At 38.9% G+C, this 26,400-nt stretch overlaps 1 protein-coding gene across 1 annotated transcript; it reads right to left on the bottom strand.

The window, feature by feature from the left end:
* Positions 1-4,504: 4,504 nt before the first annotated feature.
* Positions 4,505-16,679, bottom strand: LOC145494746 (uncharacterized). The gene is made up of 6 exons (XM_081474319.1): positions 15,696-16,679; positions 13,126-13,371; positions 11,598-11,906; positions 8,743-9,015; positions 7,399-7,632; positions 4,505-6,507 (listed from the first exon to the last, which is right to left on the bottom strand). Exons 1-6 carry the CDS (start codon positions 15,952-15,954, stop codon positions 6,200-6,202), a joined length of 1,629 nt encoding a protein of 542 aa, XP_081330445.1. The 5' UTR covers positions 15,955-16,679; the 3' UTR covers positions 4,505-6,199.
* Positions 16,680-26,400: the final 9,721 nt, after the last annotated feature.

Genomic DNA, 26,400 nt, shown 5'->3' with positions numbered 1-26,400 from the left:
GTCAATAAGACGACTGATATAATCTGCTTTCTCATTTTCCGTTCTCGGGATCCACGGGACCTCCAAACGAATATTATGCTCAGCGCAAATCTGGAAAATTTTGACAGCGAGTCTGTGCAGATCGAACTTCATGCTTCCCACTTCGACGATTTTCGCAGCCGACTGACTATCCGTAAACCACTTGACGAGGGAACCCTCCAGAACTGGGGCGAACAATTCCAGAGAAAAATCAATGGCGGTAAGCCCTCTCCAATTCAAGTAGAACTTTTGGAACATTCGGATGGTTCCTACAGTCTGTGACAGATATGCTCCTCATAAGGTTGATCACTGAACCACATCCATTAGCAATCGCATCGGATTAAACGAAACATTGAGGCTCATGAATGAGGAAACAATCCCGAACCTTGAGGGAATTCAAATTTGTTCTCCAAAAACGCAACTCTTCAATGCGATACTGATCTAATTCAATTTTCTCCTCCCAATGCTGGACACTCAATGTAGACAAAACGCAGTGTCTAGTCATGATTCTGGAGATGTTCCCGGAAAGTGGTGATGCAGAAATAATTTGCCCTTTGAAAGAAGTCATTTTTTTTACCAGAAATGACGAAGCCAGAGTCAACAATAATGTCAACAGTACCGAGTATTTTGGCAAACCTCCTATGGACGATTTCAACGGTTCCTCGAGCACTGTCCCATGTAAGACCCAACCAATCGATTTGCTGGCAAGGTTCCCATATCGTTTTCTCGTCATTTGCGATAAAACCTGCCTCACCAAGATCAGTTTTTACTGCTTTAGCTACGCTACTACACACTTGGCGATCTCTTTCTATGGCTCAGCCATCATCGAGAAAAATAGCAATGCATATGCCCTGATGTCTCCAATGTTTTTCCAAAGGTTTTTAAAGAGTTTTGGTGAAAATAAGAGGCGCGGACGATAAACCAAATGGCAAGACTGTAAAAACGTAAAACTTTGTGAAATTAGAGCTACCATGCTTCCAAGAGAAACCAAGGTAGGTTTGATGACCCTCAAAAATTTCAATATGGTGGTATCGGCTCCTCAGGTCAAAAGAAAACATAAAGGCTTCTGACATAAAGTAGGATATGGCAATTTTCCAGTCTTCATTCTCAAACATTTATTAACGTATCTTAAATCAAGAATGAGCCTCTTTTTGTTAGTGACCTAAACTGAAACTGACAATGGATTGACCACCAACGGAGGTACGACAACTTCAAGAGCACGACCCGATTCAACAGGTTCACGTATAGCATCCTCAGCAAATTCAGCATGGACCCTTTTCATAAATGGCTGCCAATTTAAAACTTTTTTGTTTGCAATTAAATTAGCCTCACTAAACTCGTTTGGGAGTAAAAATTCTTTTGTTTTGTTTAATATTGTTTAATCACAACCACTCTTCCGTTGAGAGAAAATTTAAAATACCACATTTGTAAAACTTTACAAAAAACTAAAACCTGCAAATGAATTGTAACTTGAATTCATTATCACTACTGTAAACCTTCTGTTTTATTACAAAAATAATCTGTTTTCCATTGTGAATGTTTTCCAGCTGAAAATCCTGTGGTTAAATCACGTCTTCTAGACTCTTCTAGTTGTTTTTTTCACAAACCAAACCTAATTTGTGCTCTTATCATGCATGACAGTTATAACCTGTTTTCATTACAGCGAAAGGATAAGTTCTTCAGCGAATTACTTTTTTTTAAAGTTGAAAGATACATTGCATTGCCTCCAGGTAAAATGCAAACAATGGCATAAACCAGAACTTCCCTCTTACACGACTTGAGTATTCTTTGGCTTTCATAAATGTTGCGTAACCCAACGGCTGCTCTGTTTTCCATTAAAGAGACCATAATCTAAGCTACATTAAAATTAACCAATTCTGATCAAAGCAGAACCTTCAGCTAGCTCACCTTTTCGTTACACTATTCCCCATTGCTTCCTGCTATCTCAACTGGTTTCAAATGTAAATGTTGTGTAACCCAACTGCCGCTCTGTTTCTACTTAAGACACCATAATCCAAACCACATTAACCAATTCTGATCAAGAAAGAAACTTCAGCTAGCTCATCTTTTCGTTACGTACACTATTCTCCATTGCTTTCTGCTATCTCAACTGCTTTCACAGCGAACTTCTTCAATGCTTTTCTTCAATTCTAGTTCAATTTCACAAATATTTCAGCCCACAAATATGTTTAGTTCAGCCCTAAACAAAGCTCACCAACACGTAAATTTAATGTAGACCCTTGACCTATCACGTGTCCCACACACACAATGCTTTCTTCTAGTACAATTTCACCACTATTTCAGCACAGATATATTTACTTCAACCCTAAGCAACGCTAATCAATACTGTAAGATCCAAGTATAACATTTTTTCTATTATTCGTTCTTGCGTAATTTGTTTTTCCTTTGCGTACGCAAATTAGTTTATACTTCTTTTCGTCCTTTTGTTTGGTCTTCTTTTTTGCGTCAATTTAGGTGTTTATTCCTTTCTGTCAGTTTTCGCGCCCTCGTTAGCGTTTCTTTGCTGTTTCATCTTCATTAGCGCCTTTCTAAGTTTCTATAGTTTTATTTTCCGCATGTTCTAGCGTATTTTCCATATCATAGCTTTGCAGTACAGTTTTGGGGCAGTTCATTTTGGTCCGCGCTTAGCGCAGTTCTATTTAGCTTTCGTGCTAGTCTCTTCGCGTCATTCGCAGTCCGTTTCACAACAGTTTTCTCTGGCCGAAACAATGTAAGTGTAATTCACAGTCCTCGTTTTGCAGTTTTGTTATTTCTTTATTCGAATTTAGCTTAGTCGCAACTTGTAACTTTTGCTCTTTTACTGTTTTAGTTTCAACCCACGCTGTTTGTATCCACGCTGTTTGTATCCACGCTGTTTGTATCCACGCTGTTTGTATCCACGCTATTTGCATCTACGCCGCTCGTATGCACACTCTTTGTACCACGCCGTTTTGATTTGTGGAGTTGTTTATTAAAGGCCAAGAGAGTTTTTTACGCTTATTGCAGTTTCAAATACGTAAATTTAATGTAGAACCTTGACCTATCACACATAAGTTCAGTTCAGATATTTCAGTGCTCATACAATGCTCACACAGTGTTTATTTGCTACCTCCCAGACTGTATTTCCCTTCCACAGAGCGGCGAATCGTGCTGGACATAAGCTCTACGTTGCCCATCCTCAAGAATGCTAAATAATGATGATATCTCATAGTCATTCAAATTATCAAAATTAAAGCATATTTTTGCAACTTCAACTCCAGACTAAAGTTGTAAGGACTACATGTACTTATTAAGCTAGATGACGTATCCCCAGTCACATCTTTTTTTTTTTCCTTTCTTTTTTTAACTAAGAAAATTACCTAATTATCAACATTTTAAGTGGGGCTTATGATCAGTACATTTTCGACTGGGATTGTAACACTGAACAAAATCAAATGGCCGATCCCTTTAAATTTCAGCTCGATCACCCAATACCCACACATCAGAAAAAAGTGTCCCACCTCTCACTCGCTTTGAAATTCTGATGGAAATTTTACTCGCTACACCAGCTTGTAGTTAGCATAACCCGCCTAACGACCGTAAAATTCCGGTTTTAAACCATGGGTTGTAAAACTGCATAAGGGGTTTTGGGTGGCGCTTATAAGAGGGATGGGAGGGGGGGAGGGGGGGGGGGTGATCTTATAACCGGAAAGGCGGAATACAGTATATTTACTTGGCGATCGACCTATAACCAGCGCGGGGGTATAAATGGGTGGAGGAAAGGGGATGGGGCTTAGGCGTTTAGCTTAGCTAACGATCGATCCATCGATCGATAGAAGGCAAAGGGAGCTGGTCAATCATCCATCAGTGCGTTTTCGTGAAGTTTCTGAAAAATAAAAAAAAAATGTTTTCGTTTGATAGCTTGAGTTTGGTTAGTGGGTTATCCTGAAACAAACAGCTCGCTGTTAGTTTCTATCGACTCTGATAGCTGTTTGAGCTCACCTTCTAATTGTTAGACAACAATATCTTCAATTTAGGGGACCACACGAAGTAAGAAAAATTTGCATGGTTTGTCCCAACAGTTACCTGCAATACAAAAAACAACCTGCAGTATACTGAACAAATTTAAAGTAATTGTCAGACTGGTACTACGGCCAAAAGGACACATTAATATCCATTTCCTATCTTTCATGTAGCAGAGCTAGTCTTTTCTTGTGCAGCGAGAGTGTGACAGTAAATTTGAATTACGAAACGCGGCTTTAAATTTTGACTTTGAATGAATGTTGTATCATGAAATGGATCATGATAGAAAATGACAAACCAAGAGACATCAAAATAGGGCGCTGGACAGGCATTGGTGGAGCTCGTCAGAATTAGCGCAGAATTCCTAAAACTCGTTTCCAACCCGATGCCCACTCGTTTTATAGTCGTGTACTTCGAAAAAAGCAATACACAAGGATGGGTATAAGTATAAAAAGGTTTTATTATTAAAACCATATACTTGCCAACTTACAATAATGCTGTCACAAAAAGTCGTTTCACTAGTTTAAAATTTTCCTTCGACCTGATATATTAAAATATTATGAAGGAAAAAACTAAGAACAAACATTTATTAATTAAATCAAGTTCGCATAAAAAGAAGAAAAGTGATCAGCCTAAAAGAGACAGGTTTCTTTTATTAAAGGAAGACTAGTTTAATAACATGACAGTCCTAACGGGACTCATATATTAGATAATTATGTTACAGTTATATCAACACTAAGTAAATAAAACCAGCTCTATGACCAAAGATACAAAGTTGTTTCATCATCATCATTGAATCTATCCTACCCAAGTGAAAAGTTAAGTTTAAGGTTGATATTTTGTAAACTACCAGCTAGTACTCTTTTCTCTTAATTAACCCAGTAACGGTACACTGCTAACAACTTTTCGAGACCTCAGTTTTTACTTGTTTGAAAGACGTATAAGATTAAACGCGGAAGTTTTTATCCCTGACAATTTATGTAATGTCAGAATTCTTCCTGGAAATATTTTCGGTTGTTTCTCACGCGTGCATAATAGAATTTTAAATTCTTGTGTAGTTATCTGACCAGCTCAGGTATGTGAATTCACTTTTAATTTGAACTCATTCAACGAACAGTCTTGTAACTTACTGATTGTCAACAAAAAGAACTTTGAGAAAAGTTCCGCGAAAAAAGTATCCATGCTATGTATCTTCGAGTTAATTCTGAAATTTAATCTATATTTATCACATGCACTTTTGCATCCACTAATCTAAAATAAAGCAAAAGAACTAAGAAAGCTTTGTTTTCTGCTCTTCGCTTAGGAACTTAGTCCCTCGAACACATGGTGGTTCCTAAATAAACTTCGGGCCTTCAAGGTCGAGCTTAGTATATCCCTCCGACCCAAGCAGCCTGAATTCAAAAGAATGGCTCTTTACGACATTTATTACTCGTTTCGTTAGTTTTTTTCATAAATCTTCTTTGAATTCAGATTAATGACCAAAAAGAAAAACGAAAACTAACAAGAATGAAAATAAGATTAAGAATAATATCCATAAAACATACACAGAAACCAGAAAAAGGAACAACAAAAACAAAACAGCGTCGTAGCTAAACGTTACAGTTTTAACTAAGGTAAAAACGAAACAATTCAAACAAGGCAATAATTTTACATCCCAGCAGCCGAAATTTTTTGGCAAAACGATTTGAGCCTAGGGTGAATTATACGGGAGAAAACAAGACGCGTCTTATTCAAGTTTGCGTCTAAAATAAGACAAGAACGCTTTTTTTGTACCATCTATACGGTCACTTCGCGTCTTATTTAAATCGCGTCACATTAGTGATCTAATATTTTTTTGTTGTTGTTGTAGTTATGCCCTTTCTTTCTTCGTGACATGGCAATTTACTTTTTTTATATATCTAAATCCTTTGACATGTAAAATTGAACCTTTTTTAAGCAGAACTGACTCCGAAAATTCCAATGTGCTCTTATGATATATAAATATTTTGCTTACATTCAGTCATGGCCGATTGCTTAGCGAATGTTGAAACGCACGTGTTCTTGTAATCAAGTGATATATCCACTACATAAGTAGAAAGAAAATTATGAGGCGAAACTTAAAAATAAAATGGCGTACTTACATGTAATTAACATGTCCACTAGTTAAATGAAAATGTTCCAAACCATTATTAAAAGCGATTCAGCCGAGGTAAAACACCTCCACCTCATCAGGTGTGAATTTGTAAGTCCCAGCCAGGATTGTTTTCCTGTCTTGTACTCCACTTGGAACAGAGTAGGAGACGCCAAAGTTTGCGTAGGACTCAGTGTTGCTGTTGGCATTGTCCTGAATACAGATGTCCCACCCATAACCAAATGTTGGACCTAGATTTGTGCGTCCGTAAATTGCTTTTGATGGATCTTTCACCATGCTCTTAAATGCATGATCTTCTTTGTTTCGGAGTGAAAATATGAACGCATTGGAAGAGTAACCAGGACTATCACTGGACCCTGAATGATAACAAATAATAATAATTACAATGATAACAATAATGTTATATCGGTGGAGCTCTATATTCTAGTTGGTAAATAAGGAAAAAAAGGAGAATAACTACAGAATAATTAGCATCAGACAACTACATAGGTAAAAAGAACTTGCCTGACCCTATTTAACCTCATTTGCCAGCATGAATGGAAGGTGAGGACTGAGGGGTAAGGAGGAGGAGGGGGGGGGGGGGGGTTATTGGCTTAGGGTGCCAAGTCGCGTGACCAAACAATTGACACTCCTGATGATTTTTCGGAAAAGTTTCAAAAGTGTGATAACCATTGATTCGAATTTTTGTCTTTATTTTTGTGAAATACTTTGCGATCTTGCTTGAATTTTTTTTTTTCCAATGAAATCATAATACACGTATTACTATACGTTACGAAAAATATGCACTGAGTGTCATTACATCATTCCCACGATAAAAGAACGCAGTATATCACAATTAACAAAGATCAAACTACAATCAATGATGTGTACAAGCCTAGGAATTATAATACATGACAGAAAAGGTAGATAAATAACCTGTAAAAGAGTACTTATTTACTCTTGCTTTTTCGCACGCGATGGGCAGTACTATTCTCGTGGGAAGTTGTAAAAACATGTCTTTAATAACATAAAAATTCAGTCAAATAGGCTAGGGTGATTTGCGTCCTAATGTAAAACATAATTTCACCTTGGACACGATCTAGATCTACCCTTATTACGGTGATCTTATTATTGAGCGTACGTGGCAAAATATATGTTTCCTCTTACGGATTGGCTGCCGGTTAAGGAAGCAGCTTTGCCTTTACTTCCGCGTCCTAGTACTTATTAAAAACAAACTTGAGAAAATTAGTATGAGATGTTCCATTTACCCCAAGGTATATCGGTGTATCCTCCAAACACGTACTGTCCATTTTTAATGATGGTAATCGTGTCACGTTTCCCATCACACCTGCTGTGAAAGGTTCTTGAAGCCCAACCATGAGTGGAGGCGCGGTAACACAGCACCCAACGAGTTTTGCTTCCAACAGCAGGACTCAGGAAATGACGAAGACGAGTTTTATAAGATGCATTGTCGGTTATTATAACCGAATTTATCCTGAAGTCTTAAAAAAAAAAATTATGTCTATGACTTAACAAAATTCTCTAGAGCCAACAAGAGATTTAGTAGTTATTGCACGGTAACGTATGAACGAGTGCCCGAGCAACTGCAGCGAATCACAAGACCAACTAATAGCATAGTTAATGAAGGGGAATGGTTGTGAAACCCGACAAAGTTCTTTGCTGTATGTTTTTGTTCGCTTCTTTGGCCTTGACCGTGCACAAAACACAATAGTTGTTCACTCCGTACTGAGGAGCTAACCAATAGGAACGTGTTGGTTACGTAATTCATGCACAATGTATGAGCGCAAAACAAAAAATTGTGCACGGTCGTGGACCATCCAACATAAATCTTGGCATCTTTGTTTGCTCCTTTGATGTTTGCCGGGCTTCATAACCAGTCCCCTATATTTACTATGCTAATAGTTACTGTCAACAGGTATTCGATACTCAGAGCAACATATATTTAAAGAGGGAATCCACCAGAAGTTCGAGTAACTAGTAAACAAAAACTTAGTACCAACATAATTTACATTGTATTGCAAACGTCTGTGCGACTGTGTTAAATATCTTCTCAAAAGAAATCGTTTCTAACAACGCGAACTGTCGAAAACAAACGTTGCAGTTCATATGAAACACTTGAAAGTACTGGTGAAATGAAACTGATGATGAAATGCTACTTCCTTTTGCACAATTTCTCTGAACTTTGAAATTTATTTCATCGACTTCCCATGGGAAATTATTTTTGGTGTTATTTCAGGCAACTATTTGTATCTTTAGCTTTTAGAAAATGCAAAAAAGGACTGCAATATACTTAAATTATTCTGGTATAGGTTTTTGTCCAGTAAAAGTTGAAGTTGCTCGATTTCCTATCGGATTTCGTCATAATATCATCGTTTCATAATTTCATTAACAATTCATTAAGTTTGATAATGAGTCGAACAGTGTAAGTTGAAAATGTAGGGACAGTTAAACTCCAAAAGACAGCTGCCTGCTAGTTGCCTTCGCATTATCTGAAGGTCTGCTTCGATTACAGTGTAATGCGTGTCCATTATTGAAACAGTAAAGCCAAATAAAGCCAAACAACAAGAACAACAAAAAATACTAGTTCTCACCTTCTGCAACATAACGCAAGGTTGTCAATGCGCTAACAGACCCAAGCTTGTTGGTGGCTTTACACTGATAAGGACCGACGTCCTCAGGACTAAATTTGGAGATATTCAGTGTGCCATTGGCAACAATGGTTCGACCTTGCGGTAACGGCACAAGTCCTCTTGACCAGACAACTTTCGGTGGTGGAAAACCAAATGCTTGGCAGGGAATAGAAGCTACAGAATTTGCTGTTACTTTCACAACTCTATCGGGAACCTCGGTGAACGTTGGAGACACTGGACAGACAAACAAATGATAAAACATTTACGTTCATTTAAGAGTTTCTATCCAGTTTAAGTATAAATCTACCAGCGTTCTATAGCGAAAGCCGTTCTCTGATTGGCTACGCTACTCACTATCTATTCTGTGATAGATAGTGAGTAGCGTGGCAATGTTCCGGTTGTTAACATAATGACGGCCGCTTCGTGGCGTTTTCGAAGTGCTTTTTAAGAGGATTTAGAAAGAGTTTTGAACAACTACTAGATTTATACAGAACAATTGAATTATTCGCTCTCGGATAGCTGACAAGGGCACAGCTCTCGTTCTCAGTTTGTGAGAACGAAAAATGCTCTGGGAACACGAGCCGACAGGCAGTAGGTTAGTTAATCATTCAATCAAGTCAACTAGTCAACCAGTCAACCAGTCAACCAGTCAACCAGTCAGCCAGTCAACCCGTCAACCCGTCAACCCGTCAACCCGTCAACCCGTCAACCCGTCAACCCGTCAACCCGTCAACCCGTCAACCCGTCAACCCGTCAACCCGTCAACCCGTCAACCCGTCAACCCGTCAACCCGTCAACCAGTCAACCATTCAACCAGTCAACCAGTCAACCAGTCAACCAGTCAACCAGTCAACCAGTCCATCAGTCCATCAGTCCATCAGTCCATCAGTCCATCAGTCCATCAGTCCATCAGTCCATCAGTCCATCAGTCCATCAGTCCATCACTCGATCAGTCAATCACTCAATCACTCAACCAGTTAGTCAATCAGTCAACCAGTCAACCAGTCAATCAGTCAACCAGTCAACCCGTCAACCCGTCAACCCGTCAACCCGTCAACCCGTCAACCCGTCAACCGGTCAACCCGTCAACCCGTCAACCCGTCAACCCGTCAACCCGTCAACCAGTCAACCAGTCCACCAGTCAACCAGTCAACCAGTCCATCAGTCCATCAGTCCATCAGTCCATCAGTCCATCAGTCCATCAGTCCATCAGTCCATCAGTCCATCAGTCCATCAGTCCATCAGTCCATCAGTCCATCAGTCCATCAGTCCATCAGTCAATCAGTCCATCAGTCCATCAGTCCATCAGTCCATCACTCGATCAGTCAATCACTCAATCACTCAACCAGTTAGTCAATCAGTCAACCAGTCAACCAGTCAACCAGTCAACCAGTCAACCAGTCAACCAGTCAACCAGTCAACCAGTCAACCAGTCAACCAGTCAACCAGTCAACCAGTCAACCAGTTAACCAGTCAACCAGTCAACCCGTCAACCCGTCAACCCGTCAACCAGTCAACCCGTCAACCCGTCAACCCGTCAACCCGTCAACCAGTCAACCCGTCAACCAGTCAACCAGTCAACCAATCAACCAGTCAACCCGTCAACCAGTCAACCATTCAACCAGTCAACCAGTCAACCAGTCAACCAGTCAACCAGTCAACCAGTCAACCAGTCAACCAGTCAACCAGTCAACCAGTCAACCAGTCAACCAGTCAACCAGTCAACCAGTCAACCAGTCAACCAGTCCATCAGTCCATCAGTCCATCACTCGATCAGTCAATCACTCAATCACTCAACCAGTTAGTCAATCATTCAACCAGTCAACCAGTCAACCAGTCAATCAGTCAACCAGTCAACCAGTCAACCAGTCAACCAGTCAACCAGTCAACCAGTCAACCAGTCAACCAGTCAACCAGTCAATCAGTCAACCAGTCAACCAGTCAACCAGTCAACCAGTCAATCAGTCCACCAGTCAACCAGTCAACCAGTCAATCAGTCAACCAGTCAACCAGTCAACCAGTCAACCAGTCAACCAGTCAACCAGTCAACCAGTCAACCAGTCAACCAGTCAACCAGTCAACCAGTCAACCAGTCAACCAGTCAACCAGTCAACCAATTAACCAGTCAATCATTCAATCAGTTCATCGGTCCATCAGTCCATCAGTCCATCAGTCCATCACTCCATCAGTCCATCACTCGATCAGTCAATCACTCAATCACTCAACCAGTTAGTCAATCAGTCAATCAGTCAATCAGTCAATTACTCAATCAATCAATCAATCAATCAATCAATCAGTCACTTAATCACTCAATCATTCAATCGATCAATCAATCACTCAACAAAAGGCAAAAAGACATCCTACGAGGTGTCTAAAATTAAAATATTTCCTCAAAGTCTTTCATTCATTTTATTCATTCATGCATTCTTTCATTCATTCCTTCATTCTCTTCAGTTTAAGTTATCATCGTCCCAGCATCCATGCAGTAAGTTATCCTACCGTAGAAATATAAAACCAGTCTAAGGAGGCGACTTCATGGTGCTATTACCATGTCCAATACACGCGACTTGAGTGGGGTCGACTCTTCATGGTGTCGGCCCTTCTTAACGGAAGTCAGTTCACGATTTTTAAAACGGAAGAAATTCCACGTACCGGAAGTCAGCTTGGACGAAATGACTTCCGGGTCGATTACCACCTTAGTCGATCCGACTCAGGTCAAGTGTATTAGACCAACAAAATAAAACATGTGCAGTGACGCGTGTAGCCATTTGACAAAGTTTTCTTAGTGTGCGTTCTGAAGCATATAGTGTGCTTACCTTCCACGAAAAGTTTCACCACCTTCTTGCCATGTCCCAATAGATTTGTAGCCGTGCAAACGTAACTCCCCGAGTCATTGTAACCTGCACTCTTGATCTGTAGCTTATTGCCTTGTCCGTCCGTATTCACCAGTCCTGAGCCACTTATTTTACTCCAGGATACGCTAGGCTTTGGATTACCATCAGCTGAGCAGTAAAACGTGGCGGTCTGGTTCTGAGTCACAGTGAGTGAGGTAGGAGATACAATAACTTCTGGAGCAGATATTGACTCCCCTGCGTCACCTTTAGGTCCCGGATGTCCAGGAGCTCCTGTAACATTTAACCAGGAAAAAAACAGTCATACACATTTAAAGGTAGCTAAAGGATGGGGAGCTAAGTTTCTTTTGCTCCTTAATTTTTTTTCTTTGTGTGTGCATGTACATTGCCATTTTTATGGATTCAGAGTTGTGCCCTTACCTTGGCAAAACGCGGTTTCTATTAACCATGCCAGGTAGTGCACGCAGCACTACGATCACTCAATTTATTCCATGCCAGTTCTATATGTGCTTATTTTCTTGTTCAAAGGACAAGATGAATTTGCTGGTTGTGGCTGTAGTCTTAAGGTTTTTAGACGGGTTCAACAATTCGAGATGCCAAGAACACAGCAATCTGTCGGTTTTTTATCGAGCCGTGAAAACCCAGCTAAATTGCAATTATTCGTAGCTAGTCAACAATTAAGACTGCCTTATCAAACTTATTCATTTCAATTGGTGAGTTCCTTGTTTTGTTACTAATTAGCTTGACGATCCTAAGGCCTTATTCGTAAACTTCGCAAGTAATTGCTCCCAAGTGTTTTTTCTTTGTTTGTTTGTTTGTTTTTTTTTACGTCAATCCTGTTTTCAAAAAACTCAGGGGGCCTAGAAATAGCCATTCCTGTGGCGCGGATCTTCCGAGGTTAACAGCCGATGCAGTTTTCCACGCGTTTTCATTCATCACGTAAACATCCACACAAGGCGCGTGTTAAATTATCCGCTCAGAGGTATGGTGCCATATGTGTGCAACTTTTATTGTTCTGATTTTTAATCAACTTTGGAACTGTTTTGATAGTTTTGAAAAACATTTGGAATCCATGATGGCGAATTTTGAAATGCGAAGTCATTTAAGCGTAATATTTCGTCATTATTGGCACCTGATTTGTCAAGCTTCGATGCTTTACAAGCCGCGTGAATTTTATCACTACTTAATACTATTGGAGATACAAAGGAACAGAAAGCTAGCCCTCATACCGGGTTACGAGCGAAAATGGTCTAACCTGAACCAGGGTTAAGACATAAACTTGCCATGAAAGTATGCTGTCAGTTTTCCCAAATTATGGTCTATTACGCTAGAATTTTTTCAATGGTAATCCATGAACAAATACATTTGTTTTGATATTTATAATAATAATATAATAATTATGTTAATTGACAATTGAACGCTTTAGAAAGTGGTGAGTCTTTCTTTAGAGAGGAGCATCAATAGGCAGGTCACATGACTTCATCTTGAATACCTTTTTCCCCTTTGATCCCAGTAGTTCCTTTTGGTCCTCGTTCACCGGGAGTTCCTTCGATGCCCTTTGGTCCTGGAGGACCTGCCACGCACACTTTGCCAGGAGAGAGACAGTAAGACTCCACAGATGTCTTGACAATGGAGACCACATAATTCTTAATCCCATCTCCAAGTCCTTGAAGGGCATCAGGATACTGGTGGTTGGTTTTTAAGCTGCGACGTGAAATTTGACCGTTGGAATTCACGTCTATAAAGAAAGTAAAAGGTTTGCATCGATATCTGGCTGCAAGAGAAACTGATAAGTGCTTCAAATTTGGCATGCAAACCTAAGCGTCAGCGTCGGTAAGATCCAATGAAATCTTCTGAGAATTTTGGTCATCCATCACGTCTAACTATAGGGTGTGATTACTAAACTACATCTTCGTAGGGTTTTTAAAGCGATAACAGTGATGATTTAGAAACATCCACCGAACCGTTAAACCCTACCTTTCAAATAGCTCCATAGGGTAATCATTCTTGGCGTTGCGCGCGCAAGTGTTATGTTTTGAATGTTGTTTTTGCAGTCGCTTTCACACCCAGTCCTCTCAAACTTCTTACATGTAATAACCAATGATTGATTAAATAGTGCTTTGTTATCATCTCTGTTAAAATCTTTGGCTGTCTTGATTATAAATGCCCAAGTAAATGTGTTTTCTACTTTTTTTATGGCTTTATTTGTGATTTTCTGTGAAATCTTCCAAAATTTTTACAGCACCTCTCTTACAGCGGGATACGAATTTTAAACACAGAAAAAGTAGGGTTTGTAAAGGCAGTTTTTTCGATTTTTTTTTCGAATTTATGTCTTTTACAGCTGCAAAAACCTGGTCTAATAGATTTCCCTGAAAAACGAGCTTCGACTAAAGTAAAATATTTACTACCAATTTGCCAAATTTTACGGAATTTTGCCGAAGGAAACGCAAGAAAATCTCGGCTGTCAGTTTTGCTTTTAGTGCTCACGTTGACGTCATAAAATATCCAAACCACTGACTGTTTCCTTCGAGCGCGCGCAGATTACTTGAGGACATTGCGGGGAAGTAGGTGTGGCAAATTTCTTTGTTTTGCTACATTTGTAGAGGGGAAAATATTCCAAGCCTATTGAATTGGAATAAATGCTGGCCTACGAGTACTTAAAAATTCCGTCTAATCGCAATTTTTTTTCCGGCATATTTTTATCTTTTTTTGAAGCCAAGGTGTTAAAAATGTGACTTTCATTTTCACCATCAAGCATTGGCCATTGTTTGCAAAAGGAATGGCATAACACAAGACAAAAATTGCGCAGAAATTACCAATGAGAATTGTTTTTCGAACATGGAAGGTTTTCGCCTCAGGTCTTGATGGTTGGTTGAATTGGGTTTGCTGGTTGAGTCACAGTTTACTCGCGTTCAGAACTTGACATCATGATCGCTTTTTCTTTTTTTGGTATTTAATTATTATTAATTGGGCTTTTTACTACATTTTTTCGGATGATGCTAATCTAGAGACAAGAAATGAATCAGTTGAAATCAGGAAGACACAAACGATACATTGAAACAAAATCTTGATAAGCAACTCTTTTTTCTTAGTTTTTCAGTGGTCTTAGTAACAGTTTATTGTGTTGGGTTAGCAGTTAACGCCACGTCAGCATGGTTAATACCGGCTCTGGTAAATGCATTCCGCAACATGGTGGATGTAGTCTGCATTTGTCATTGACGCAATATCTACTTTGGATCAAACTTCAGAATCGAAATTGAAATCCATTTATGCAAATAAAATGATGAAAGTGAGTTGCTTTTCTAGTCGTTTGTGCCAGTTTTACTTGAGGTAAATGACGTTCTTTTTGTCTCATGAAACAGAATACGCGGATTACCAGTCACTGGCGTGTCTCCATTTCAAACTCTTATGCCATTTTACACAATTTCAGTTGATGGCTTCAAATCCTTAGTTCTGTGTTTGAATCACTAACCATTTTTTACCTTTCAACGCTGGCAAAATGTGCCAAGAGAAACAAATTGAATTTCAGTGCCACGCCGTTTTGTCTGAACTGATATACATAAGATGACCTCTGTCTGCAACAACTAAATGAAATCTCCTTGGAGGAAAACATTTGCCTACTTGCTAACTGTATTCTACGCTAGCCTAAAATTATTACATACGGGGAATAGAAATACCCTTAAGTAATTATTTTTCCCGGATATTCGTTAATAAATATATCTTATCAAACCCTTAGTGTTATCATGAAAAACACGCAAACATTTAAGACAACAGATGCTTTGTCTGTAAGGTGCGCTAAAATCCGATAACAAAGCGGGGTTTACTTTCATGAAAACTCTTGTTTTGGTTTATTTTGCACTTATAGGTTTTAATTTATCGTCAAAAAATGATATTAATCGAAAAACATCGAATCATTCGTTCGAACGTTTTACGGCGGCTGGAGATGATAAGCGACGAACACGACTGTACATGACTAACGTGCTCAAGCATAATTTTGCTCTCCGCATGCCGCTAGCGTCCCTGAAATAACAAGATAATGAAGACAACAAAACTTTCACTTACCATTGACAATATCAAAGTTCTCGCTCACACGACCTCGATAACAACCTTTTCCCTCTTTCAGATCCTCTTTGATTTGTTGAATTTCCAGCGTGAATTTTGAATCCATCATTTTCGTGTCATGAACCACTGTCTCCATTCTCACGAACAGCGCGATCGTCAACAGAATTGCAGCAACGGACAAAATGGAGGACGCCTTGTGAAGATTGGTGCTACGTTTCTCTGCGGACATTATTTTTACCCCTTTAGCGCAGCCATCCATAACTGAGGAAATATGAAAAAGTCGAACTTAACTTCGCTGAATAGACACACAAACTGTAGGTGATCTTCGATTTCAGCAGCTCCAGACTGGCAAATATTAAAATAATGAACATCCGAAGTATTACATTACGGGAAAAAAAAAAAAACAAAAAAACAAAGAACAAAAAAGCAGGGTCCGAAGAACCATGCCAAAAATGACCAAACATTTACCTTTAACTTTTCTGCTGGTCTTTTTCTTTTCTTTGTCCTTTTATTGATTGGTATACCTTATTTATTTCGTTGGGAGGTGACTGTCTGGCGAGAATGCAACACTTATATAAAGTGCCACCCAATTTTCTTTTCCTTTAATAACATTTAGTTTCCCTGATTACTTCCGCGAAAAAAAAAAAAAACATCGTTGTAGTTATTTTCGTTAATGTCCTAAGAATTTTCAAAGTTTGCAAAATTGCCCTTTTCCATGTTCACGACCGAGGAGAATTAACGAAGAATGGGACGAATTGGATTTTGACGTCATTTCGGGAATAAAAATATTTTGTTTCTGAGAAGAATACATGCGAACATGCGATAATATGTGTCAAAATTGATGTAGAAGCCATATGAATCACAAATAACCCAAAAATGTTTTAACAGCATTCGAAGTTCAGTCAGTTTCTTGAGTGTATTAGCCCGGTTCCCGAAGTGACGTCACTAGTAGCTCAACCTAGATCCCACTTTGCGCGGTCGTGAACATAGAAATTACATGTTCAAACGCCTGTAGAAACGCAGGAATTTTATCAATCGCCATAATTTTTTCGCTGAAGTAATCAGAGAAACTAGCAGAGTTTATTCTGAAAGAAAAAAAAATGGGGGCTAGAGACACTTTAAGAAGTTGATGCTTAATAGCTCAGCTCAGCTCGAACATTCCAATAAAATCAAGAAAATGTCGAGTTATGGGGAGTTTCAGTTGTCGGGTGATGGGAACAAATGGCTAAATAAAAGGAAATAAAAGGGTGTACGTCTCAATCAGGTTTATTTAAGTGAAACAGTGAAATTTAAAATGGAAGCGATACTTTATCAACACAGGAAATTATATAAGATCTGAAAGGAATAAAAACAGAACAAAGCAAAGCAAATGAGAAATGCTATGGTGGTACGTGACCAAATCGCGGACTCAGGTTTAGAGCTCATCGAGGTTGCATGTTTTTTTTGTAAGTAGACCGCTGAGCGGGTATTGGTTTTTTGATTGGATCGCAGGCTCAAGTTAGGTTATCATCCTGGAGGAGTAGAAGGAAGTACGTTCAAAGGCAACATTTCGGCGCATATTAACCCCTGGCGCGTTGTTGACTTTTCGTCCGACATATTCTCTGCACAATCGTCTCTTGGAAAGTCCCTTACATATTGCGTTCGTAATTTACACAATCTTGGTTAGGCTTATTGGGTATAGTTTGTTAGAATTCAACTACTCAACTGAAAAAAAAAAAAAAAGAGCGAAACCACACGCTAAACAATTGTAAGCTCATAACTGATAATTTTTTGACTTTCTAATCCAAGAAAAATAAATCCTCATTTTCCTTTAAAGTTAATTATTGCAATCAGGAGCTCCACTTTTAGGCTTGGCAAAATCTATCTATTTTAGCTGCACTGGTCGTTTTGGGCAGAAAGGGCACCGCTGTAGATGTTAAACCGGGCGACATGGTTATTTTTATTAGCAGGCAACAGTTAGTTTACTGATTAAGGCTCATAAATCAGAGAAGTGTCAGATACGGAATATGCATTTTAGATAATATTAGCAACAGCTGACGAGAGTTGTAACTGTTACTTGAACGCTGACTATTATGTGCCATACCTCGATTGGTTTTATATCTGCCACCATTTTCGATCATGAAATTCGAAGAGAATTATGTATTTGACTAGATGGTTGATGATATAATTTCTAGTTTCCTGATAGAGCGTTTGACGTTTGATAAGGCAAGCCGACTTTCTTTGAGAGTTGATTTCTACGAACTTTTGTCAACCTCTCGCATAACTCAGACAGGTAACTTAAAAACATCTCACTAACAAATAAACTTAAAGGCAATTCTATAAACACATCTGTTCTAAAACTGATATAACATTCTAGTGCTGACACACAAAGCAGATTTGCAAGGTTAAACGTTTTGTCTGACCCAGTATATAATTAATTAATGTTGTTATACCTTCTAACTCAAATACGTTTACCGATTGGATGAGAACGTGCCACGTGTCGTGGGTCAAAATTCCTTGACTACCTAGGGCGAACAATACTCACTACCTCCCTTGGGAAACAACAACTTGAACTTTCGAATTGCACGAGATCAGGTCGTACTCCTTGAAACCGCGGCAAATTTGTCAAGCAAACGATTTCTTCGCATTTTTTTTTCTATTTTTGAGTTGGGAGGTATAACAAAACACTTATTAACTGGCCCCGCAGGAAACAGTGAGTTTTGTTTCCCTTGGAGCCAATCATTAAGTGCTTATTGTTCTTGTTGTTGCTGTTTTTAGAAATAGATAAAAGAAATTCAGAATACGAATTAACGAGCTCGGCGTCCTAACCAACTGCTCGAACAACGCCTTTCAGGCTTTTTTTTTTTTTTTTTCTTGACGATCGATTTCTCTCTGAAAAATTATCATTCAAATTATTGTGTATAATTGCTCACCTAGACTGTCTTAAATACGGTAAAAACCAGCGAGTAAGAACCTACATTTTTTGAAGTCAGGCAAAATAGGTTCTTGTATCTTGGGGTACTTCTTGGCAATTTAGGCTTAGTCAATTCCTAATAGCTTCTTAATTTCTACGAAGGAGATATGGTTGATGATTACCTGGCTAGAAAAGATAAATAAAATTAGGTTTGGTCCTTGAATATACAATGGTTATTCACAACTGTATTATGTATTTTATTTTATATCACATAGATAAACTCCCAGCTTGGTTAACGTTTTTAAATTAATTTACTTGTAACCCGCATATAGAAACCTTCTTGATCTTGCTTGGCTAAGCATGTTCTTATATTTTTGGGTATTAAAATGGCGCATTTCTGCCAGAAAGCTCTTAAACCGCTGGGTTCTTACATGCGAGTTTTAAATGTACTCCAATCTGCAAGAAGCAGCAAAACAAATACTCCCGTGGTGCACTTCTGCACTGTTGCAGATTCCCCGCTGGCTCAACTCTTTCCCTCGTTTGAAAATCATACACGATTTAACCTAAAACGATTGATATAATGTCTCATTGCTAAATCGTTGTGAATAGTGTTTAGGGTTTTTTTTTTTTTACGAACCCAAGCAAACGACTATCAGAGTCACCATACTAGAATCACTTAGAGCAGAGTCATCACTTAGTCTGCTTTGTTGTTTGATGCTTTGAAAACCGATTTATCATAACCCACCCTCCTCCCCCCTTATCCCCCCTTCCCCTCCCCCACCCCCACACACACCCCGGCAAAAAAAAAAAAAAAGAGGATGAGCGATTTGATAAATGGAAAATTCCAAACTGGGAACAGGGAAAAAACGGAAAAAATAAAACTATTTCTTAATAAACGTTGACTACAGCGTCGTCACTACAAACTTCAGCGTTTCATCGAATAAAGGCATTTTTGTTTTACACCTTAGTATGTTGAAACTTTGGGATAAGTATGCTAATTTCGCCATTTACCATTTTTCATTAAAAGACCCATTTTCTTTCAGTAGCGAAATGACATTTTCCCGATTTTCTTGTAATCGCGAAGCAAGGAAACGTTTGTCTAATATATTTCTATGACGCAAAAATATTTTATTCTTTGCTGTGATCAACGAACGAAGATTGACAAGCAAATTATTAAAAAATTCCTTGAATTCAGATTTATGGAACCAGGAGGCGTGACTAATTTCGTAAATAAGAAATAATAATAATAAAAAATCGAAAACAAAAAAAAAATTCTACAATTTATTATATTGCGTACTCAAAGAAGCTTTTTGGACTCTTTGTATATCGCTACTTATATTTAGTAACATTACTCTTTTGAGTCTCTTTTTTCCCTATTTATTTTAATTTATCAATCAACCAATCAATTGATCAATCAGTTTATCAATTATTTTACTGAGTAACAGCTACGTGTAAGTGCCAGTAGGGTAACAAGAATCATGGCATTAATCATCAAGAGGGTCTTTAATTTCTTAAAAAATAATTAATCATTAAATAATTAACTGAAAAACAAACCTCTACCTCAAAGATGTTGTCAACATTTATACATAATTTTATATTGAGATAGAATTGCTAAATCCATAAGCAAAATGTATCTATCAGAATTTGGCAATTGAACGCTTAGAAACTGCCGAGCTTTCCTTTTGGACGGGCATTCAATGAGCTAAAACGTGGCTCAATCTTCAATACCTTTTTGGCCCTTGATCCCAGTGCTTCCTTTTGGTCCTCGTTCACCGCGAGATCCTTCGATTCCCTTGGGACCGGGGGGACCTGCCACACACTTTGCCAGGAGAGAGACAGTAAGACTCCACAGATTGCTTAGTAATGGAGACCACATAATTCTTGATTCCTTCACCAAGTCCTCGAAGGACATCAGTATACTGGCCGTTAGTCTTTAAGCTGCGACGTGAAAGTTTACCATTGGAATCCATGTCTACAAAAAATTTGAACTTTTAACATTATTACAAGAGAAACTGATTAGAGTGCAACTGGCGTGACTAAATATAATCGATTCCTATTACATTATACTGGTGTCGATCAACACCTTATTTATGCCAAAAAATCAGTTATACAACGGAGCTTCTTTTTAACTTTTGGGGGCAATCAGACTCAATGTGCAACGTTTGATAAAGGAAAAGAGCACTATTAAAACAAGTCTCGACGTTAACAATGTCCATATAGTCAAGAATGTGCCCTTTATTTCGAAATGTATGCAACAAATTCGGATTATTCGTGCCTTAACTGGTCACGTTGACATTTTTGCCTCATAAAAAAACTCACGGTCCCCCAAAAACCCTGGCATAACCGATTTCTTCGTCGAAGTCGCCGATATGGCAACCTTCGATAGTGTATATTTCAAAAATAACGTTAGGCTTGGTTAGCTGATATATTCCTATGTGGCAATATGATTTGCAGCTTGCTTAGATTTAGCAACAGGGCGTTCGAAAATCAGGGACAAAGACACTTCGTCTTAAAGTATTCGCCTGATTAAATGCTGCACTGACGTCTACCCGTATGAGTACAGTGGCGATTTACGGGAGGTCCAAGGAGCCAGGGGTTTTTCTTTTCGGTCCTCAGCTCAAGTTTAGGTCCGACATGTATACTGAAGGATCTTTATGGTAATCGCATTTAGGTCAAACAAACGGCCCACTAGGCGATCGTGCTTTCAAACTGAATTTGATTTTACTAAGTTGAGAATCATTTAGGCGAGGCGTAGAGCCATCAAGGGCTGATAACGTCCCGTCCATTAATAAAGCAATAATAACGACTACAAAAACTTCAGCCATTCGTGGTATCGCATAACAGAAAAACGATCCAGCAGCCGATTAAGCATAAATAGCAAAACACATTTTACAATCTCAGTTTTAACATAGAATTTATTTTATCATTTTTAGTTCTATTAAGTATTGTGTAGCAAATGAGGACCAATGAGGAAAGAATAATTTATTTTTCATGCTCTAATTTGGCAGTATTAATGGATAGAGTGAAAGAAACAGTATTTAGGACTGTCAATTGGTCATTGATAATCGACTAAAGAGAGCAGAATTTTGCCGACATCAGTCGAAAAATAAATAACCGGTTGACTTGGGTTAAGCGATTGTTTTCCGATTTTCTGCTTACATCCCTAATTTAAGTTACATCTGTTCGTATATCATAGATAAAATGAATGTGAACTTGACCCACGGATAGATGTTGTTTATTTCAGAAAGGGGGTGCTGCTTCTCTAACACATTTCTCCAATCCGTAGCCTTGCCAATGGATTATTGACATAATTGTTTTCATTTAGTCGAAAGATTTAAGTCACTGCTATTTTGTTCACGATGCCTCTAGATGAAAATGGCGGGAATTTTCGAGAATAGCAAGCTCAACGAACGTAATTTAGAACATCCTGATTTGCGCACAAATGCCCATTTCAAAGAAGTTTAGAGGGTTCTTATTCGCTGTTCTTGTGCTTTGCAATGCTTATGCTCACGAAATTGTAAATGAATCTCGATTCTTGTACCGTTGCCCATTTCATTAATTGAGAAATGAGGGATAGTCGATTTTTTTTTCCGCCCCTGATTTGGCAGTATCAACTGATGCAGTGACGGAACTAGTTGCTTTGGGGTTGCCATTTAGAAGGCTCTCTGTAGCCAGCTTGTAGTTGGCCCCTATTTGTTGTACAAGTGCCGATTGATAATCGAGTTAAGAGAACAGAAAATTGCCGACACCACTTGGTGGAAAAAAAAAAAAAAAAAAAAAAAAACAGAAAGAAAAGAAAACTATTGACAAGCGCGCGTTGAGTGAATGATTTCTTATTTTTCACTTACATCCATTGTGTTTAGTAGTATCTGCATGTCATACATGTAGAAAAAAAAAATGTAGATTAGGCCCATTGGTAGCTAGATTTTGTTCAATGCTTTTCTACTGACATTCGTGATTCCATAGCCTCGCTGATAGGTTATGGAGAAGGTTATTCGTATATAGTCGAAAGAATAGTAGAAAGATTTGAGTTACTGGTATTTTTTTTTTTTTTTCATGCGTCTATTTACAAAATGACGGGAATCCAAGAGCATAAAGTGGGACACATGTGCGTGCACCCGATGCCCGATGACAAGAGAATGTATGCACCAATATGGCTGCCTGCTTCGATTTATTACTCCGCGTATTTTATGGATTTTTGCTTCTATTACTTCATCTCTACGTCCATAGTCGTCATGAAATTGTTCCTAATGACCTCAACCATGGTTTACAAGTAAGTTCTGGGCGATTGGACCACTCAAAGAGCAACGATTTTAAATTTCTACTTCTGGACGTTCGCTATCGTTTCAAGCGTGAATTGGCCGAACGTAACTTTAAACTTTCGCTTCCAATTTCCAAGGCAACAAAACATGGACAGACCACCTTGGCTCTACCTCACTCCATGTTTTTCATGGATCTTACTACGTGCATGGATATTCACTGCAATCCTGGTCCTGATTTCGAAAATCCTTGCCTCAACTGGCCAGCACTTCGTTGCGAAGAATTGAATGTTCCCGCCAACAGACCTAATTATTCAAGGATGCAACTCCTTGGATTAAGATCTAAATCTACGCTTCAACCGGACCTCTATCAGTTTCTGAAAACTCTTGGAATTCTCAAAACACGCCGTATTCGATCTGGCAAATCTACGAAGCAATCGTCTGGATTTTACAGAATTAAACCGCTTATTACTGAACGTAAACATTCAACATGGAAACCAATTGCTTCGAGACCTAATTTGAATAATCTTGTTCAGATCAAAAAACAACAACCACCTCAACTTCCATCTACAAAGTTACTCAACTTTTGTCTTTTGAATGCTAGATCTATTGTCAATAAAACTCTTCAAATCAAGGACTACGTGGTAGATAAGAATATTGACATTTTGGCTCTAACAGAAACTTGGCTTAAATCTAATGAATGTCCTGACTTTATTACTCGCGAAATTTCCCCTTGGGATATGCCTTTGTTCACATACCAAGGCCTAGTGGAATTGGTGGTGGCATCGGCCTGCTTTACAGAAAGGATCTCAAAATTCAACAAGTGAAAACTGATACTTTTAATTCATTTGAATTTATGGAACTATTATTTCACCCTAGCTCATCTGTTATTCGTATTGTTATTGTTTATCGACCACCATTATCATCTAAGAATGGCCTTACACATGCTCAATTCTTCGATGAATTCTCCTATCTACTGGAACTCTTGGTATCTTCTTCTGGTAAACTTCTCCTGGCTGGTGACTTTAATTTTCACGTCAACGATCGATCGAATGGTCCAGCTTGTCAATTTTTGGATCTGTTAAACTGCTTCAATCTGAATACCATGAATGTCAGTATTCCAACCCGTAAAAGTGATAATGTCTTGGATCTTATTATTACCAGGTTAGATGAAACAACGACATCAAATTTCTCAATCGATGACCCTGCTATCTCCGATCACTTTGCTGTCCATTGTAACTTGGCTGCTTCAAGGCCACCTAACCCGAAACAAGTCCTAAAGTCACGAAAGCTGTGCAATGTCAATTTACATAAGCTACGACAAGATATAAACTCATCTACTTTAGTCAAATCACCTTCGTCAGATATTACGGAGCTTTGCGATCAGTATGATGCTGTTTTATCCTCTATTTTGGATGAACATGCACCTCTGCGCACAAGGATTATCACCCTAAGACCTCATGCTCCTTGGTATAATAATGAGATTAGGAAGCAGAAAACCATTTGTCGTAAACGTGAACGGTGCTGGCGTCGTTCCGGTCTTGCGTCTGATTACCAATCTTACGTCGACCAGTGCCTTGTTGTGAAAAACACTATTTTTAAATCAAAAATGGATTATTACTCCAATCTTATCGACGAGGCTGGAAGCGATAACAAGTCTCTTTTTCGCACCATCGACCGCCTTCTCCACAGGAAGCCCGAGAAGTGTCTTCCGTCTTGTTCCTCGGCTACGGAACTTGCCAATAATTTTATCAGTTTCTTCGAAAATAAAATTATCAATATAAGATGTAAACTCGAAGCTGCCGAAATGCCTGATCTCTTCTGTACTTTGGACAGATCAACGCTTGACTGTCAGTTAAATGCCTTCTCACCTACTTTAACCATTGAACTTTCGGAAGTTGCACGCACTGTTGTGTCTAAGTCTTGTAGCCTGGACCCTCTGCCTGCCGTCTTGTTAAAAGAAAATTTTGACATGCTTCTACCCACGCTTTGCAGGATTGTAAACCTGTCCCTGGAATCTGGATATGTGCCTCCTTCACTAAAAACCGCCGTCTTACTGCCACTACTCAAAAAACCATCCTTGGACCACGAAATCCTTAGTAATTATAGGCCTATCTCAAATCTCAAGGTCATTTCAAAAATCATCGAAAAAGTTGTTGCAGTACGTCTTCAGGACTACTTGGAATCCAACCAACTTAATGAACCGCTACAATCAGCCTACAAGCGATTTCATAGCTGTGAAACCGCTCTTGTACGTGTACACAATGATATTTTGCGTGCCATTGACGATCGTCACTGTGTTATACTCCTGCTACTTGATCTATCTGCTGCTTTTGACACTGTTGATCACGACATTCTTCTAACAAGACTAAAATCCAAGTTTTCAATCTGTGGCACTGCCCTTGAATGGTTTCGTTCCTATCTTACAAACCGCACACAATTAACCTTAATCGATGGAAAAAAATCACAGTCTCGTGAGCTTAAATGTGGAGTCCCCCAAGGTTCGGTCCTAGGGCCTATCCTGTACTTACTTTATACTGCACCACTGGCTGACATTCTACGGTACCACGAAATGCAATTTCACTTCTACGCTGACGATACTCAGTTATATATCTCTATTACAACAAACAACGACGTCGAATTAACTAATGCAGTTGGAAAAATTGAGGAATGTTTGTCTGATCTTGACAAGTGGATGTCTCTTAACAAGCTAAAACTGAATAAGGACAAGACGGGACTTTTTTATCTATACTCGAAACACAACCCGCAGCAGTCTCTACCACCAATCCGTTTTGGTCAAGACATAATTCAGCCATCTCAATTTGCTAGAAACATCGGTGTGATATTTGACAGTACCATGACTATGCTTCCGCATATCAGTTCTATTTGTAAATCAGCGTCTTATCATCTGCGCAACATCTCCCGGATAAGGAAATTCTTATCTACGAAAACCACCGAGATCCTGGTCCATGCTTTTGTGTCTTCCAAACTCGACCACTGCAACTCTCTTTTGTACAATGTACCGAAGTGTGCTTTAAAAAAGCTCCAGTCTGTTCAGAACGCCGCTGCCCGACTTACCACCTGTTCCCGAAAGTACGACCACATCACTCCAATACTGAAAGAATTACACTGGCTTCCTGTTTCTGAACGCATTAAATTCAAGATTATGTTACTTACCTTTAAGGCTCTTCATCAACGATCTCCTGTCTACATTCAAGATCTAGTAGCGTACTACCAACCTTCCAGAATCCTCCGATCATCACACTTATTACTTCTTAACCCCACGAATTTTCACCTGAAGACATATGGTTCTCGAGCTTTTGCTGTTTCCGCTCCTGAACGCTGGAACAGTCTACCTGTTTCTATCCGCTCATGTGACAATCTAAGTTCTTTTAAATCTAAACTCAAAACTCAGCTTTTTAAGAAAACTTATTATTCTTAGCGATTTTTACTTTCTATTACTTTCTTAAATGCACATTTTTAATTATTAAGATTAGTACAGCTCATTTTGGCGAATTGTACAGCGCCTAGAGCAGGCATGGATAGGCGCTAT

The sequence above is a fragment of the Orbicella franksi genome, chromosome 8 (assembly GCF_964199315.1).
Source record: "Orbicella franksi chromosome 8, jaOrbFran1.1, whole genome shotgun sequence".
Classification (NCBI taxonomy): Eukaryota; Metazoa; Cnidaria; class Anthozoa; order Scleractinia; family Merulinidae; genus Orbicella; species Orbicella franksi.
Note: the sequence above shows the minus strand (reverse complement) of the source record. Positions and strands in the feature narration are given on the sequence as shown.